This window comes from Orcinus orca, chromosome 1, assembly GCF_937001465.1.
Source record: "Orcinus orca chromosome 1, mOrcOrc1.1, whole genome shotgun sequence".
Taxonomy (NCBI): domain Eukaryota; kingdom Metazoa; phylum Chordata; class Mammalia; order Artiodactyla; family Delphinidae; genus Orcinus; species Orcinus orca.
In genome coordinates, this window is record NC_064559.1 from 190,916,281 (window position 1) to 190,935,501 (window position 19,221).

At 37.6% G+C, this 19,221-nt stretch overlaps 1 protein-coding gene across 8 annotated transcripts in view; it reads left to right on the top strand.

The window, feature by feature from the left end:
- Positions 1-19,221, top strand: part of EYA3 (EYA transcriptional coactivator and phosphatase 3) — a 105,128-nt gene that overhangs the window by 36,761 nt on the left and 49,146 nt on the right. For 3 of the 8 annotated variants that reach the window (XM_033422427.2, XM_033422434.2, XM_033422429.2), the window contains exons 2-4: positions 718-818; positions 11,112-11,155; positions 14,165-14,244. In XM_033422427.2, the coding sequence (XP_033278318.1) occupies positions 786-818; positions 11,112-11,155; positions 14,165-14,244 (157 nt within the window). In that variant the 5' untranslated portion in view covers positions 718-785. Of the gene's footprint in view, positions 1-717; positions 819-11,105; positions 11,156-14,164; positions 14,245-14,680; positions 18,694-19,221 lie in introns of those variants that run through there. The other 5 variants (XR_004481648.2, XM_049711843.1, XM_033422432.2 and 2 more) reach the window with 4 other exon arrangements.

Sequence of the window (19,221 nt, forward strand, 5' to 3'; positions counted from 1 at the left end):
AACCAGGACAGGAAGAGCGGGGTCTGAGAAGGTAAAGATTTTGCTTAAATAATTGACTAGGCAATACATGTAGTGGAGCTATTTCAGGATAAATTGGGTCCTAGCTCTACATGATTATTTTCCTTAATTCTAAAATTCAGTGTTTCACTTTACTTATTTATTTGCATTATTAAGATAGATCCAGAAGAGTTGAGTTTTCCTTTAAGCTGATTACATATATACAGATAGTTGGTTGTGAAAGTATTTATTTGATATTCCAGTGTGCCCTATTTAAAGTGATTGTGTGTTAACAGTTATGTAAATGTTCCCCATTAAAGCAGGTTAGATGTTATCATAACTTCTTGACTGGCTAAGCTAGTTTTTATCATTTTTTAATATAACCCTAATTCTAAAAAAAGTTGTGTTTTAGTTAATTGCACATGGCTGCTATAAAGCGTTTAATGCGTTGGGCACTATAGTAACCATGTTTTAAGTACAGCAGAAGTGGCTCCACGTGTTGGCTTTTGCAAGAAATTATAAAAGTCATTGTGTAAACCTATCCTGACTTGGTGCAGCATGTCCATTTTGAAAAGCCACGTGCAGATTTGAGATTTTGAGATTGGAGCTCATGTAGAAAGATTGAGGTAGCAAAATATTTTTAAAATTATTCTCTGATGGCCTCAATGATAATGCTTTAAGAGTACATAAAGTTTTGAATCCCCCCTCTTTTTTAAATAGACTGTGAAGACTGCTGAGAGACACTTGCAGTCCAGTCACATAAGTGTAATAAAGAAATATTGGTCCTCATGGAAGAAGAGCAAGATTTACCAGAGCAACCAGTAAGTATTTCCTTTAACAATTTAAAGTTGATTGTAGAAAAGCTAATCTTAAGAGATGTTAAATATTATTCAGTTGTACTACAGATTCTAAATCAGAAATAAAATTAAGGAAAGGACTCCTTAATACTTTCCTTCTAAGAAACGATGTTCTGTGTTCCTAAATTCATATTTTGCTAACTTAATGCCAAGGACTTGCTTAGAAAATTCAGCATTACAGAATAAATATTGTCTTTAGAAGTGTCATTTAAAAAAAGCAATGGCTACTCTTACAGTTTTTAGAAAATAAAAGAGGACATCTATTTACCAAACAGTATATACCATTTCTGCCAGAAAATCTAGTTTTATCGTTACCTAAATTTCCCTGACTTAATTTTTTTAAAGTAGTAGTAGTAGTTGAAGAAAGTATAATTTGACCACTAGCTAATTCTTAAAAATAGATAAGACCCTCGAGAATAGGTTGAATTCTTAATTTCTTTTAAATATTTAACATAAATAAATAAAATCATTTTAAATGTCCCCAAGTGATAACAGATTTATTGCCTTGCCATGGCTTTTTTGTTTTTTCCTAAGTGTTTTTTGACCCTTAGCATTTAAAAAAGGAAGGTAATAGTAATCATTCTATTAAGATACTTTTGTGTTAAAGAATCTTTTCCTTTTGGCTTGACCTTCTTTTTCTGAAATTAGATAAATACTGATTCAATTTGCTATTCAATTTGCTCTCCTGAATGAGCCTCTTGCATTTTATATTAAGAGAGAATATAGAGTGGTACATGTTTACCTCCCTATGAAAATCCAACCTAAAAAACTTTGAATTTTGAAAGCAGATAATAGGGTATGTTTTTCATGTTCTAGATGTATTCTTTACATCAGTGATACATTTTTAATATTTTACTTTATGTTGAGACATACTGGTGCATACTGGTGATTCTTTTGCTATTAGTCTTTTAGCCCCTCACTTAAGTATAAAACTAGGAAGACATAAGCAATTGGTAAAAGGACCTTTTGAAACATTTAAAATGTCATCCCATATCCCTGGTGGAACATTAATAATCAGGGAAATGGTAGGGTTAAAAATCATCCTCAGCACTGTATCTAAGATATACACTATAAGAACAAATAGCTGAATTAGAGACACTAAATGTACCAAAGAAGATTCTGTCATTGAGTTTTTAATATAGTAAGACAAAGGTCTAGTCATAGTTTCAAAAGACTTATGTAAGTGTTGACATACTGTTGAAATGAGTATTGTTGTTAGTCACTCCTTACCTATTTAAGGTAATGAGAATTGTGAAGCTGACCTGCTGGTGAGTCATTTTTTCCTCTCTGCTTCATTTGTTTGCTGTTCTGTTCAGTATCTATAATATGATGTGCAAAATCTGATTGTTACTTCAGAGAGAGTTAAGAAATTAAAGTGCTTTAAAAACAAATTTTCTGGGAATTCCCTGGTAGTCCAGTCACTAGGACTCTGTGCTTCCACTGCCAGGGACCTGGGTTCGATCCCTGGTTGGGAACTGAGATCCCACAAGCCAAGTGATGTGGCCAAAAAATTAAAAAAAGAAATTTTTTTTTAAATACTAAAAAAAAATTTTTTTTAAACCCACAAATTTTCTGCTGACTATAAATGGTGATTGTCATGAGGCATCTTTTTTTTTTAAATTGATTTGTACCTGGGTCTTAATTTATAAATTTATAAAGGTGATTGAGTGACTACATGAAGAGGTCAGTGCCATTGAAAAAAAGAAGAAAAAAGAAAGTTTGGACTTCCTTGGTGGCACACTGGTTAAGAATCTGCCTGCCACTGCAGGGGACACTGGTTTGAGCCCTGGTCCAGGAAGCTCCCACGTGCCGCGGAGCAACTAAGCCTGTGTGCCACAACTACTGAGTCTGTGTGCTACGACTCCCGAAGCCTGGAAGCCTAGAGCCTGTGCTCTGCTACGAGAGAAGCCACCACAATGAGAAGCCCGTGCACCACAACGAAGAGTAGCCCCTGCTCGCCGCAACTAGAGAAAGCCCATGTGCAACAACAAAGATGTAACGCAGCCAAATAAATAAATAAATTTATTTTTAAAAAAAATTTCATGTTACATTTCTCTTAGAGATGAGAGATGTAGCAGACCACACAGGGTCACGGGGGTGAGCACCAGTGTCATTCAGGAGGCAGAGATGCATAGGGGAATTGTAAGAGAATGCATAGGCTACAGCCTTAATTGAGGTTTCCACAGGCAAGGTGAAGCAACGTAACATAGGGTAATTGTTTATTTAGGATTGGCTAGTTTGAATAATTCCAGAGGGTTTTGGGGTATAGAAGCTATCACTAGGTATCTGATTTCACAGCAGGGGAATATGGTTCAGAGTATGGTTCAGAATATAGGCTCTAGATTGCAGGGGAGATGTAAGCAACTTTGGCTCTTAGTTTGGCACTGTGATTAGTGGGTGCTGAACAGACAAATATAGAATCTAAGAAAATATAGAGCATTTATTAACTGTTAAAAATAATTGGAATAAGAAGAGTAAATGTCAGATGTTGAGGAGTAAAGCTAATTTTCACAGGCTGTAGTAGAAATCTAAAACTTGAGTGGAAAGAATGGTCCTGTCCCAAGTTGCTGATGATAAAGCCATGATTTAAAAAAAAAATTATTTTATTGAGGTATAGTTTATGAGGTATATACAACGTTATGTTAGTTTCTGGTATACAGCAAAGTGATTAGTTATACGTGTATATAATAATTTGCATCTTCTGATCCCAGACTCCCAATCCATCCCTCCCCAACTCCCCTCCCCCTTGGCAGCCACAAGTCTGTTCTCTATGTCTGAGTCTGTTTCTGTTTCATAGATAAGTTCAGTTGCATCGTGTTTTAGATTCCACATATAAGTGATATCATATGGCATTTGTCTTTCTTTTCCAACTTACTTCACTTAGTGTGGTATCTCTAGGTCCATCCATGTTGCTGCAAATGGCATTATTTCATTCTTTTTTTATGGTTGAGTAGTATTCCATTATACACACACACACACACACACACGCACACACACACACACACACACACACACACACACACACACACACACACACACCCCATACCTTCTTTATCCATTCATCTGTCGATGGACATTTAAGTTGTTTGCATATCTTGAATAAAGCCAAGATTTTTAACCCTGCTGTTTACTTGTGTATAAAGAGAGATGTTGCTGATGAGCATTACTATTGGAGTTATTTTAATCACATTGTCTCCTCCTTATTGAGTTATCCCTTTCTTGTTTCTGTACTACTTGCTAGCTCTATCTCAAGATTGTTCCAGTCATTGTTCACAATACAACATAAATCCTAGCCTCGGGTTCTCTTTCACTTTCCCCTATTGCCAATCAGTCCTCAATCCTCTGCAGTCAGAAATGGTTCTATCTATGGTCATCATTTACCTTGACATCACTCCATCTTTTTACCCTTGTCTTCATCTTTCTCAGCTACTCTGAAGCAGCTCATATTATTGTCCAAACTAGAACTCTTTTGTAGAGTGAAAGGAGGCACTAACCAAACTCGGTTTTAGGATAGGAGGTATAAATTAACACTGTTCCTGGCAAACTGGAAGCACTTAAAAAACTCCTTTATAGCTATCAGGGTGCTCTTTGAGCTCAAGTTTTAAAAGGACATATATACATAGGAAAAATTTTTAGAAGAATATACACGAAACTTAATACTGAAATCATGGAGGTTTGGGGGCAGAATAAGGTCTTTTATATTTTATTTTATACATATCTGTATGGTTTGGGTTTCTAAAACTATGAGCATATGTGCCTTTTGTATTTAAATATTAAAAAGAAATTAGTAATACTGTAGACAAAAGAGGTGGTACATGATTACAACCACAGTGTACTCTAGGCTAAAACATGGAAAAGGAGTGAAGCTTGGGAAATATTGTTGATTGAGAGCAATGAAAAGGACCCTAAAATTTGTATTTTTGTCTTGGAGAATAAAAGGATGGAATAAGTGGCTAAGAGAGAACGACTGTACTCAACCCCTAATTTCTTTTTGTCTTATCGATAAAGGAGAGTAATCTTTGGCTTCCCTGGTGGCACAGTGGTTGAGAGTCCGCCTGCCGATGCAGGGGACACGGGTTCGTGCCCCGGTCTGTGAGGATCCCACATGCTGCGGAGCGGCTGGGCCTGTGAGCCATGGCCACTGAGCCTGCGCGTCCGGAGCCTGTGCTCCGCAACAGGAGAGGCCACAACAATGAGAGACTCGCGTACCGCAAAAAAAAAAAAAAAAGGAGGGTAATTTTCAAACTATAAAGGATACCATATCAATTAAAAATGTTTTATTTCCACATTTATAAGCAGGTACCTAAGTTATTTCAAATGAGTTCTAATTCTCTAGACTCCCCCCAGTGAAAAGACTGGGTTTGGTGCTCCTTCTTTGTGTTCCATAGAACCTTGAACTTCTATCAGAATCATTATTTCACTGTTTTATTTATTACTTTTTAAAAATTTTATTTATTTTTGGCTGCGTTGGGTCTTTGTTGCTGCGTGTGGGCTTTCTCTAGTTGTGGTGAGCAGGGGCTACTCTTCCTTGCATGCGGTGGCTGCTCTTGTTGTGGAGCACAGGCTCTAGGTGCACGGGCTTCAGTAGTTATGGCACGCGGGCTCAGCAGTTGTGGCTCACGGGCTTAGTTGCTCCGTGGCATGTGGGATCTTCCTGGACCAGGGCTCGAACCTGTGTCCCCTGCATTGGTAGGCGGATTCTTAACCCCTATGCCACCAGGGAAGTCCCTGTTTCACTGTTTTAGAAATTATCTATTTCTTTTCAACCAGACTATAACTTCCTTGAGGTCAAGGACTGTATTTTGTTCATCATTATATTCCCTTTCAGGAGGGCTTGGTAGAGAATAGTCAGTTGAATGAATGATAGCGTGAATATGAACTAGAATTCTCACTGTAGGCATTTAACATTGGAGAATGAATCTGCAGTGTATTTTTCTCTCACATTAGTCTCATGTGGATTGACAGCTTTCCTGGGCCAGTCTTCCATGAAGGCTTCTTTCATCTTTGATGCTATTATCTTCAACTGTGGCCTCCATGGTTGCCAAAGAAACGGAAGAGAGGATTGGAGAATCACATGAGATGTTTTTAAGGGGTAGTTGTAGAAGTGGCTTATGTGGATGGCTCCAACCTGACAGCAAGGGGTTCTGGAAAATGCCATCAATCTGTGTCTTAGTCTATTCTGGCTACTGTAACAAAATGCTATAGAATTGGTGGTTCATAAACAATAGAAATTGATTTCTCACAGTTCTGGGGTCTGGGAAGTCCAAAATCAAGACACCAGCAGATTTGGTGTATGGTAAGGGCCTGCTACCTGGTTCATAGACTGCCATCTTTTTGCTGTGACCTCACATGGTGGAAAGGGAAAAGGAGATCTCTTTCTTTTTTTAATTTATCTTTTAATTTTTTTGCTGCACGGCTTGCGGGATCTTAGTTCCTCTGACCAGGGATTGAACCTGGGCCCCCGGCAGTGAACCTCCTAACTACTGGACTGCCAGGGAATTCCCAGGAGGCCTCTAATCCCATTCATGAGGGCTCCAGCCTCATGACCTAATCACCCCAAAAGCCCCACCTCCAAATTTCATCATATTGGGGATAAAATTTCAAAATATGAATTTTGGGGGAAGACACAGACGTTCAGTCTATAGCATCCTGTGTGCCCAGGAACAGGAAAAAGACCACTGAATATTTATAAGTGAATCTACAGTAATCTTCTCTTTGGTTCACCTGTTTCATTTTTTACATCTAAAGAACAATATGTAACTCCTTACCCCACACATTCCTCTTAAGAGAAACAGCCCCAGCTTCCATCAGTTGTTGCATCCAGATCAAATCCAGAATCTGATGCCCACTAGTTTCTACTAGGTCCAGATGTGACTTCTTTTGGACGGGTACCTGTGAACTTAAAAGACATGTTTTTTGCCTCCCATCGCAAGTCACACCCCACATGCAATGGTGGAGCAGGCAGTTGTCTCTGCCACGGGTATTTACCTTTCTAGTTTCTAGTGATTTAGAATGCTTACTCTCACTCTCCACATACTCATTTCCTTATGTCAAGTTCTGGAAGTAAAATTAATAATTAGATGACTGTGGGCTTCCCTGGTGGCGCAGTGGTTGAGAGTTCCCCTGCCGATGCAGGGGACACGGGTTCGTGCCCCGGTCCGGGAAGATCCCACATGCCGCGGAGCGGCTGGACCCGTGAGCCATGGACACTGAGCCTGCGTGTCCGGAGCCTGTGCTCCGCAACGGGAAGGCCACAACAGTGAGAGGCCCGTGTACCGCAAAAAAAAAAAAAAAAAAAAAAAAAAAGACTGTTGGTAAGCACAATCAAAGAAAATAGCATTAAATGTTTTTTGTGTATAATTTCATCCAGGTTATGATCAAGCCCTTTCCCCTTCTAGAATATAGAGTGTGACTTTCTAGTAAAGAGAATGATTTGCTTTGTTTGACAGTGGTGGATAAATTCTGACAAAAACATCTTCCTTTTTATAGGCTTCATGCAGACTTCTGTTGGATTTATTATTCCCAAGATTATAGTTTACCAAGCCCTAGTATGATTTAGCCTCTTGTTAAAACTTAGGAGTCACTATAGTTACATACTTGAAAGTCATATCAGAATAGTTCTGGAATGACATTTGAGACGCATAATGTAATTTTCTTATCTAGAAGGTGGTATTTCTTAATCTGGTCTTTGAAATTTTGGAAATTGAGCTTTGTTTTTGCTGTTTTTGGTGGTAACATTAAAATTTAACAATGTCTTTGTCTTTCATAAACACCTCTCTCTCATTCACCTCTCTCTCATTCGCTCTCCCTACCACCACCAATTTCATCTTCACAGCAGGCCTGTGAAATAGTCATAGTTTTCTTTTACAGTTGAGAAAACAGATGTAGAGAAGTAGACATACAGTGAATTAACTCTCAGAACTGAGCCTTGAGCCTGGATATTCTGAATTTGTTTATTGGGTTATATGTATTCCTTTGCTCTGTTATATCTAAAGCCTGATTTTTTTTTTTTTTTTTTAAAGCAGAGGCACAAGTAGAGCTCTGATTCATGTATTTGCCAGTGGTTCTTCCTTTTTGTGTAACCTTTAGTCATAACATGCCCGTAAGATTGTCATTTTTTTAAATGACAACTTTATTGAGATACAATTCACATCCATTTTAAAGTATACAATTTGATGGGTTTTAGTATATCCACAGAGTTTTGCAACTATCACCAGAGTCAATTTTAGAACATTTTCATCACTCCAAAAAGAAATTCTGTACCCATTAGCAGTCACCCTTCAATTCCCTCCCTCCCGCAGTCCTAGGCAACTACTAATCTACTTTCCTATTGACCTATTTGTGGATATTGCATGTAAATGGATTCATAAAATATGTGGTCCTTTGTGACTGGCTTCTTTCACTTAGGATAATCTTTTCAAGATTCATATGTGTTAGCATGTATAAGTACTTCCTTCCCTTTTACTGCTGAATGTTTCATTGTATGGATTTATTTTATCATTCATCATTTTATTTATCATTATTGTATTTATCTGTTCATGGACACTGGGGTTGTTTCCACTTTTTGGCTATTTTGAATAATGCTGTTAGGAACATTCATGTCCAAGTTTTTGTGTGGACATAAGTTTTCATTTCTCTTGGTTATATAGTCAGGAGGGGAATTTCTGGATTATATGTAATAGTAACTCTATGTTTAACCTTTTGAGGAACTGCTAGACTGTTTTCCAAACTAGCTGTACTATTTTACATTCTGTCAGTTTCTGGATTGTATTGTTTGAACCCATCCTTTTTGTAATCCAGTGAAATCTGTCTGTATCCTTTTAGTTTACCTGCCTCTGGTGCCAAGGTTTCCTATCCCTGACTTACAGGAGGACATAATTGCCCAAATCAAGGCTAACAATGGGCTGTGAAAGGTACAAAATTAGTTGATAACACATTTTCCTCCCCCAGACGTTTCCGTTTGGTAGATATGTCTTTAAGTACATTTTCTCCATTTCTATTTATGAGTACATACTCTTTGTACCGAGTTGGCACTGTAGTAAATAGAAAGTAAAAAAGCGTAGTTCTTACTTGAAAGGCCATTATGGTATATTTTAAAATTTTGCTCCAGGGCTTTTTTTTTTAGTTCTCTAGCTAAGTTTGTTACTCTGTGGCGCTAATAAAATGAAGACTGATAAATTAGATTCCTCAGTGCTCTAGTTTTCTTTATATGGATTACTGTTAGGAGACCATAGACTGTTTTAAAATTATTTCTTTGATCGCAAAGAGGGTCTTTGGGTGAGCTAAGCATAGATTCATCACCACTATTGGAAAATTACAGTATTATCTGACCTTATATAAATACTGTCATCTTCAGGTGGGAGGGACAGCACATTTATATTATAGCAAGAGCCTGTATTTTGTCATTTGTGAAATGACATAAATAGATAAACTAGAAAGTTTAAGTAGATAAACTAGAAAGTTGAATTTTTCTTATCTTTAGCCTTGCAGTTTCCAGTCAAAACGTGTTTTCCAGCGTTACTCCATCAGCGTATTTTTCTCCTATGCCTTTCAGTGAGGTTATGTCATACATTTGAAATACAATTAAATTCTCTTGTCACAGTATGTATACCATTCTGGAATTCCTTGACCTCCTGGTTGGTTTTGGTATCTTTTATCATAAACAAGTTTTGAATTTTTGTAAAATCAGTCTGTTTTCTCCTTTATGGCTTTTGAATTTAATATCATGCTTAGTAAGGGTTTATCTACCTCAAACTTGTTTGTTTTTTTCTTTTTTCTTCATATGCTTCTATAATTTTGTTTCTAAATTTAGAGGGTTTTTTAAAAATTTATTTTTAGCTGTGTTGGGTCTTCATTGGTGTGCTCAGGCTTTTTCTAGTTGCAGAGAGCGGGGGCTACTCTTCGTTGTGACGCACAGGCTTCTTGTTGCAGCGGCTTCTCTTGTTGTGGAGCACGGGCTCTAGGCACGTGGGCTTCAGTAGTTGTGGCGCACAGACCTCAGTAGTTGTGGCTCGTGGGCTCAGTAGTTGTGGCTCTCAGGCTTAGTTGCTCTGCAGCATATGGGATCTTCCCGGACCAGAGCTCGCACCCATGTCCCCTGCATTGGCAGGCGGATTCTTAACCACTGCGCCACCAGGGAAGTCCTGGCAGGTGGATTCTTAACCACTGCACCACCAGGGAAGTCCCTAGAGGGTTCTTTTTTAATGCCCCTTTTTTCTTTATCTTTATTGGTACCTTTGAAAATTTAGGCAGCATTATATAATGAGTTGATATGCCATAAGCAAATAACCAAGAGTATTTGGTTTTATTTATTTTGTCATGTTTTCTCATGAGGAGTGGCTGTCCATGAGAAATTGTATGGGCCTTGTATTTAACTTGTATTTATTATTTACCTTGTCTGAATTGTTAAATTTAATCATATTAAATAGCTACATTCCCACCGGATATGTTTATTTAAAATTGTTTAGCAAAGTTGCTGCCTCTGTGAGTTCTTACTCTTTGTAGTGGTTGGCAGTACTCTCTGTCAGCTTGAAATACTTTAAGTGTTCATAATTTGTATGGCTAAGCACACTAAGCATACTTCTACTATAACTAGTAATTCTAATCAGAAAACTCTAAAATCAGATTCTTTGTCATATAAAAAAACAGGGGAAACTTAGTAGTATTAACCATTGATCTTTCATTTATGGATTCTTAAACTGTTTCAATGAAAATGCTTTTACCTTAGAAGGAATTAGAGAAGGTGAAAATATGGGGAAAAAACAGTATAGTGTGAAGAATATTTTTTAGATTACTGGTAACCTGATTAGAATTTATTTTTATTTTTGGCATGTAAGTAATTTGAATATAAAGATATTTCTGTTAAATAAATGATTAGATGATAGTGAGATTGCCATACTTACTGTTTGAGAATAAAACTGTGTGTCTGGTAAAATTTTAAACTAACCAGTTTATATCCGAGTTTGGATACCTTATCCTGGTAAACATTCTGTGTTGAGTAAAAATCCTGGTAAACCTTTTATTTACCTTGAATCTGAAAAACACTTTTTTCATTTAAAAAAAAAGAGAGAGCCTCATGTGAAAAAAAGTACATCTCTAACTCTAAAATATAATAGGGATTAATAAAATAAATCTAAGGGAAACAAAAGGAAACAGTTACCCTGTAATTTATTCGTTAATATTAGGCTGCCACTTGAGTAGCTAGATGATTTTAAAAACAGATCAAGACATTGATGCTTTTGTATAATTGTTTTACAGGTGAAAAAAGCCAAGATGCAGGAATCAGGAGAGCAAACTTTAAGGTATACAGAGTTGAATTTCTTTCTAATGACCTACTTATAATTGTTTTTACATGCTGATTAGTATATGGGCATGATTTGTGTTGACTACTCTCTTTTTGGTTTTTAGCATCAGTCTTTACGTTTTGAAATTATTTGGTTTAAGGTGAAGATTTTCCTCTAAAAGTTTGTCCTTGACACATAGGTGCTGATTTTTTTCATTTATTCATTATTTATTCAACAATATATACCAATCTCATGGTATCTCTCAGATCCTGTGATATGTGGAAGAGACACAATGGTGAATATTCTTCAGTCAGATGTACTGTATACTTAATAGGGAAGACAGAAATAAGGAAAATCCAAGGGGTTAATCATTAATTACCAAATGGATATGGGACACCTTAGTCATTAGCTTGGCTCCCCTTGTAGAAAAGAGGCAGCTTCTTTGCATGTCATGCTCTGGCTTCCACAACACCATGATTTTCAGTTGTCCACAGTTCTTACCTTCTGTTGTTTGTCTACCAACCATATGAATCGGTAACTGCATCACCTCTAACATCTAAATTTTAAGAATCCTACTCTTATACCACCACACACACTATCATTCCAGCTTATTTATTCTATTGTCACACTAGCCCTGTGTCTTATACACTTCCAATTAAATGATCTGTCATATTTTCACTATCAAGCATTGACCCTTTCCCCAAAAAAGACTTCAGTAACTCCACTTTCCCCTTTTCCCAGCTCCTGGCAACCATCATTCTGCTTTTTGTCTCGGTGATTTCGAGTACTCTAAGTACCTCTTATTAGTGCAATCATAAGTTATTTGTCTTTCTGTGACTTGCTTATTTCATTTAGCATAATGTCTTCATGGTTTATCCATGTTGTAGCATGTGTGAGAATTTCCTTCCTTTTTAAGACTGAATAATACTTCACTGTATGTCTATTCCACACTTTGTTTATCCACTCTTTAGTTGGTTGTGTTAATTATTGACAAGAGTTCTACTGAATGAGAATGAAATATTTGTGGTGCTTACTTTTGGAGTTTGGGTGTTTTTGCTCTTTTTTGGAGGAGGGAAATTTTATTTTGGAGCATTTATTTTAATATACACACATTGTTAAGTAAAATTTATGTTTATATAACTGAAAATAATTATATTTTGAGACAGTAATAATTTTTCTAGATACAATAACTTTAAATATTTAACAAAGTGCTGGAGTTAATTCACTGTCTTGGTGCTGTTGTTTCTATTTAATCTCTAGATACTCAGTTGAATAGGTAGGGGATTTTGCTATAAGATTACAGGACCATAGGATTTTAGGCACTGGTCCATTGTATGCCAGACCATACAAATATACCTTCTAAGATACAGGATCTAGAAATAGTCTTTCAACAGTGGGTGTAACAGTGAACCCCAGACTTATTCAGGTACACATAGAAGACCAGTCATTGTAGTCAGAAATGTGAAGTTCTTGTCTGGGTTTATACCTTTCTCCTTGGAATCTTATTTAATTAGGCATAAGATGGGGCTCAGAAGTCTGTATTTTTACCACTCAGGTAATTATAAGAAATAAGCCATTTTGGGAAACGATGTAACTATTCACTATGACCCTTACCCTCAATTCCCATAGTAATATCTTGGTTGGTATATTAAGCGCTATTCCAGAAGTACAGACAGTTGAGTAAATATATTAAAATTAACTTCATCTGGGGATTTACCTTTAAAAATTAATTACATCTTAGGGAAAATTGTTTGAACATTGAGAATATACCCGGAAAAAAAAAACTTTATTATGCTTGAATATTAGAGGTCCATTCAGAAAAGATAATGAGAGCTTTAAGAATTTTGGTGCTGTGTATTTTTTTTTATAAATAACATTTCTTTTTAAAATTTTTTTCTTTTTAAAACTACTCTTTCCAGATATGTGTAGTGTCTGGGACAGTGTCCTCCACGTCTCCCTAGAGTGTAGAATAGCAAAGCAGATTTCTTGCTAGGGAACATGAATGTGGGAAGAATACCTGGGCTGGGGAGAAGTTGTATTGTAATAATACTAGCTACAGTTATATTGTACTTTGTTCTAGTCTCTGTTCTAAGTACTTTTCATGTATTAACTCATTAATTTCTATAACAGCCCTAAAAGGTAGCTTCTATAATTATCCCTCATAGACAGTTGAAAAACTGGAGCACAAACAAGTTCAGTGACTTGCTTAAAGTCATAAAGCTAGTTTTGGCAAAGTGGAATATGAACTCAAGCAAACTGGTTCTAGAATCCACACTCTTAAGCACTGTGCTATACTGGTAGTTGAGGGAATATGTGGAGAGTGGAAAGTAAGGTAGAAGGAAGAGAGAGGACATTGTGAGGGATGAAAGTATAATCTCCAATTCAGAATTTCAGTGAGGATCTTCCCAACATTAAAGTGTCTAACATAATGACTTGTCCTCCCAGTTTACATGACTTATCTTTTACAGTTTCTCTTAATTTGTCTTATAAGTTTTTTTTAAAAAGATGTTGCTAAGTTTTGGGAATGATAAAAATAAAAATTTGTTTATTTTTAATTGGGGGAAAGGAAATACAGCGGAATGTACCATTTTAAGGTTCAGAACCCCTTCTTGGAAGCAAGTGTGTATGATTTGAAAAAACTTGTCAAGTGATTATGAGGACCATTGTCTGAAATCAAGCATCTTCCTACTTCCCTTTGGTACTTTGGAAATAAAGTGACAGCAGTTTTTTGTGTTGTGGAACTTTTCTTTTACCATGTGGTCTTCAGAGAAAATCCAACTTGCCTGTGGCTTAGGTGGAATTTCCGAGTGACACAAAGATTGAAGTGATGACGAAGAACAGTAGAATGCTGAAGGTACTAGCCCTGGCCCTAGCTCTTTAGGTAGCCGCTAAAATCCAAGAATAAGTATTTCATAAAGTAGACTTACCTTGCCTCTTAACTTACCTAGGAAGAAAGGGTTTGATTTAATCACTTTTAGCAATGCAGCAGGTCAGTCAGGGGCTAATGTATCATTTTGGTTTTCCCAGTCAAGTAAGCAACTCCGAAGTCAATGATCAGAAACCTGAAACTTCAAGCCTTGCTTCAAACCTTACCATGTCGGAGGAAAGTAAGTACCATATTCTGTGCACCATGGAAGAGGTGTTCCTGTGACCAGGTGATGCTATTCTTTTATAATTGGTTTTCACTGATTGCCTTGTTTGTCTCAGAATATTCAGAATCCTTTCATTGCCTTGTTTGTGTGTTCATCCTTGTGCTCTCCTATAAGCCTTATTGACATACCAGCTAAGGAACAAAATCACATGGAATTCACTCCCCAGGGATTGTGTTTTTTTGTTTGTTTGTTTTTTGTGTGTTTTTTTTTTTTTGCGGTACGTGGGCCTCTCACTGTTGTGGCCTCTCCCGTTGTGGAGCACAGGCTCCAGACGCGCAGGCTCAGCGGCCATGGCTCACGGGCCTAGCAGCTCCGCAGCATGTGGGATCCTCCTGGACCAGGGCACGAACCCGTGTCCCCTGCATCAGCAGGCGGACTCTCAACCACTGCGCCACCAGGGAAGCCCTGTGTTTTTGTTTTGAGGTTGGATGTTCTAAAGGTAATAAATAGTGCCTTACTCAAAATCAGAAAAGTTTGTGGGCCAACCTCTGACTGTTCCTCCAGAGGGCTTGATATTTTTCTACTTTCCTAATAACCAAATAATTCTACCTATCCATCTAGGCCAAAAAAAAGAAAAGTAATCCCCCGAGAGCCCAGGATTGATACTGGGCCCTGAGGGAGATCCATCTCAGGTATCCACTTACCAACCCTTATTCTCTTGTAGAACAGTTATATTCATGCATTAGACAAAAATTTGTAGAATGTTCTTTTTTTTTTTTCCTGTGGAGGCATGAGCGTTCTCTGACATATCATGGTGGTATGCTCCATAGGGCAAATAGTCCTCCTTGAAATTAAAGTAAGTAAGATCTTACGGAAAAAACCTGAACGAACTTTTTGGCCAACCCAATAGCTGTGCCCTTCCATATTTTCCCACACACTTTGAAAGGATAAATTTGTGTAAGACGCTTTTTGAAAAGACATTTATTTGGGGGATATATCTTAAGATGATTATGCTTAACCTTGTATAATTCCCATGTGTTAAAAAATGGTGTGCCTATTTAAAAAAAAATGGTATGTCTTGAGTTGTATATATTATTTCCTCAAAGATGCTGTTCCAGTGGTTCTCAAACTTTCAACATACCTAAGAGTCATCTGGAGAGCTTGTTTGTAATGTAGAATTCTAGCCTCATCTTCAGTGATTATCATTCAGTAGACCTGATGTGGATGGGAATCTGCATTTCCAAGAAGATAGCTAATTCTGATACATATGGGAAACTGCTCTAATCAATGAAAAGTGTCTACTCTAATTTTTTTAATCTCACTCATCCCCAAGAAAAAGGCCTGTTCCTTATATACTTCAGGGCCCAGAGGTAAGTTGTCTTCTTGCTTCTTGAAAAGCATTTCTCTTTTTTTCTCAAAAACTCTAGTTCCTTTGAAGTCTATATTTATGCCCCTCCCCCACATTTCTTTTTACCTCAGACTGAACTCCTAGTCATTTTGCTCTTTAAAGACTAGATCTTCTTTTTCTTCTCCATCCAGACTCTTATTATTCTTGGTAGTTTCAACATTCATGTAGATGACCTATCCAATACCCATAATGTCCTTCTTGTTTTCCTGTCCCTTTTTACTCAGCATAGATTCTATGGTTCTTTATTATAATTACTCCCTTACAAATATCTTCAATAATTTGGCCTCTTGTACTCTTCTTGCTAAACCCCAGCCATAATTTAATCCAACTCTCCACCTTCTCTATAAGTGCATTCAAATAGCTGAACATTATTGGATGAATTATACACCTAGCTGACTATTTACTCACAGGGCCTCAAGTGGGCACCCTACTACATTTCACTCATGAGTTTTACCTTTTAATATTTCACACCACTTCTTTCCTCTCGAAGCACCCATACTCATTCACCTTTCTTCATGCTTACCTGATGACTCCTTCTCAAATAGAAGCTCTCTGTGACAGGAAGCTCCCTTATTATCCTACCACCACCAGATCTTCAAAGCTACTTGTGTTTGTACCCATGTTATCTTCCTTCATTCTTGTCAGAATTGGAATAGTATTCTTGCTCCTGTCAAAGGTAAAACCTTTTATTTGTGCTTCATACCTGTCTGTGCTCACCTCCCCCAAGGACTTTGGTACTTTGGTTATCCTAATACCATTCCTGCATCGTCATGTTCTTCTCTTCTTAATCCATCCTGTCAGTAAAGAGACATGATTCAGTATCTACCATCTTAAAACACAAAACCGTCCTTTGGGTCCACATCCCCTGCTAGATATAGACCTTCTCTTTGTTCCATGACCCATTGGAACCTCTGGAAAGAGTTGCCCTCACTTGCTTTCTCACCTCCCATTCGCCCTTCACCCCTCTCAAATTTAGCTTCTGTCACCACTCTTCCAATGAAATTGCTTTTGTCAAGGTCATTAGTTACTTTCAGTAACTGAAAGTGCTAGTTCTAGTGGACATTTCTCTCCTTGTATCCTGCCTCCCACTATTTTTTTCTCCCACCTTTCTCCTTTGCTGGCCTTTCTTCTACTATCTGAACTCTGAATGTTGGTGGGCCTCAGGGTTTGGTTCTAGTCTACCATCTTTGCTCTTTCTGCATCCTCTCATCCATTACTACATTACTTTAAATGTTTTATACATTGTTAACGAATTCCAAATTTATATTTCTAGTCTGACTTCTCCCCTAATTTCATTTGTGAATCCAGCTGCCTACTTGACATCTCCACTTAGATATTTAAAAGGAAAGTCATACTTAAAATGTGTGAAAGCTTTTTATTCCCTTAGCCCTCACCAAATCTGTTCTCTTCCCGAACTTCCCCATATTTGGAAGTGGTTTCACTATCCTTCTAATTACTCAAGCTGAAAACCTAGAAATTATCCTGTATTCCCGTTTTCCTCATTCCTTACATACAAATTCATCAGGATGTCGTGTTAGTTTTACCTTCAGGATATATTTCAAGGTTTTGCTTCATCTCCACTGCTTTTTTTTTTTTTAACCAGTACAAAGTTAAACACATCCAGATTTATTTACACAAAGCTAAAGAAATTTGGGTTCTATTTCCATTTTGTGTAATTTTATTCTGGGGTCTGGCTTTGTTGTGTAGCTGACATAGGTCATTGAAACTTGATTATCCCACCTCACATGCAATTTTTTGTCACAAGGGAACAGAAGACTTGGGTATTTAGCGCACATACAATAATGATCTTAATACTTTTACAATTTAGTAGGAAGGCAGCTGTCCCACAGCTTGGCAAGGGGACAGAGAAGTTACAGATTTTAAGCAGATTATGCCTTGACTCTTTTTTTAAAAAATTATTTATTTTCTTTATTTATTTTGGCTGCAGTAGGTCTTAGTTACGGTACATGGGATCTTCCTTGAGGTATGCAGGATCTTTCATTGCGGCACATGGGCTCTTCGTTGCGGTGCGTGGGCTTCTCTCTAGTTGTGGCGCGCGAGCTTTTCTTTCTCGTGGTGCGTGGGCTCTGTAGTTTGCGGCATGCGGGCTCTCTTGTTGAGGCACACAAGCTCAGTCGTTGTGGCGCGCGGACTTAGTTGCCCCTGGCATGTGGGATCTTAGTTCCCCGACTAGTGATAGAACCCTCGTCCCCTGCATTGGAAGGCGGATTCTTCACCACTGGACCACCAGGGAAGTCCCTTGCCCTGACTCTTGATAAGTTCCCAAGTACTGCAAAGATCAAGTCTCATTCATTCTCTTGAGAAGTAAAAATTGGCCTGTATCTCCCAGGATGTTTTGTGGACCTCTTCTAGAATTAAATTAAATCAGAGGAGGAGAAGGATTTGGGTTTTTGAATGTACTTGTCAGCAGAGAAGGAACCATTATGTAGAATTTCAAATGAACTTCCATTCTATGTGATGAATGCTAAGAACTTTAGATCTAATTGAGATCCCCTTCATTTTTGTCAAAGTGATTATGGATTAACATAATCTGCAAATTGCCATTAAGTATTTTCAAAGACTTTGAACAATGGCAGTGGACAAGATTCATGATAAACTCACAGATGATGATTTATCGTACTGTTGGGCATGAATTGTCCCTGCATCTGATCTTGATCAGGGTTCCCTTTTTGGGTCAGACACTCAGGGAACCCAGCTGGACATAAAGTTAGTTGGTTCACCCTTAGTCCCTAATCACAATAGAGCAACCTCCTTTATAGTTGTTGAAGGAAGTTCTTGAACAGTTGAGGAGTCTGGTACAAGCTCTGTGTGATGTTACTCTGTCTACAATATGGACTGAAATAGTGCTAATGAATAGGATTCTGCTATCTGTCAAACTTGAGTTGAATATTTACAGTATTTATCCCAGATGAAATCATTAGGGTCAAGCCTCATGACGGTATCTATTCTGGATGAAGTCATGGAGGTGAAGAGGACACTAGCTGTGAAAGTCTCTTTACTTGATGGTTTATCAGAGTATTACATCAGTTCCTCAGGTGTGTGTCTGCTTTGCCAAACGTAAAGCCTTTCCTACAAAGCTGAAAAAATAGTAATACAGAAGCATACTTACGTCTTTCTGCTGTTGATTATATACAGCAGTAGCTACAGTTTTCTAATAAAATTGAGTTCCTGCTCCAAATCTGTCTTCCTGCAAGTCATTCTTATGACCTTTTATTCAGAATAGGGTAAGTACCCAGAGAATGAATAAGCTGAAGGAGTATAATGTGGTTTCCTAGACATAGATCTTGCATTTTAAGTTTGCCTATGAGCACAGCTGAGAGCTTAGGAAGTTGCTTCATCTATGGTTGTAGATCAGTGATGGGTGAAGGTAGAGGTCTGTTGGTACTGACTTTCGAGTGCTTTACCATACCCTTTGCATTCTAGCTTCTTTTACTGTCTCTAAAAGTCTCTAAACCCATTATTAGAAGAGTGAGGTATTTCCTACTGCATAGTCTTTCTAAATTTCTGATGCCCAAGTTGTATTCTGTTATTTAGTTTGAAAGACTATACAGTGAGACATGAAA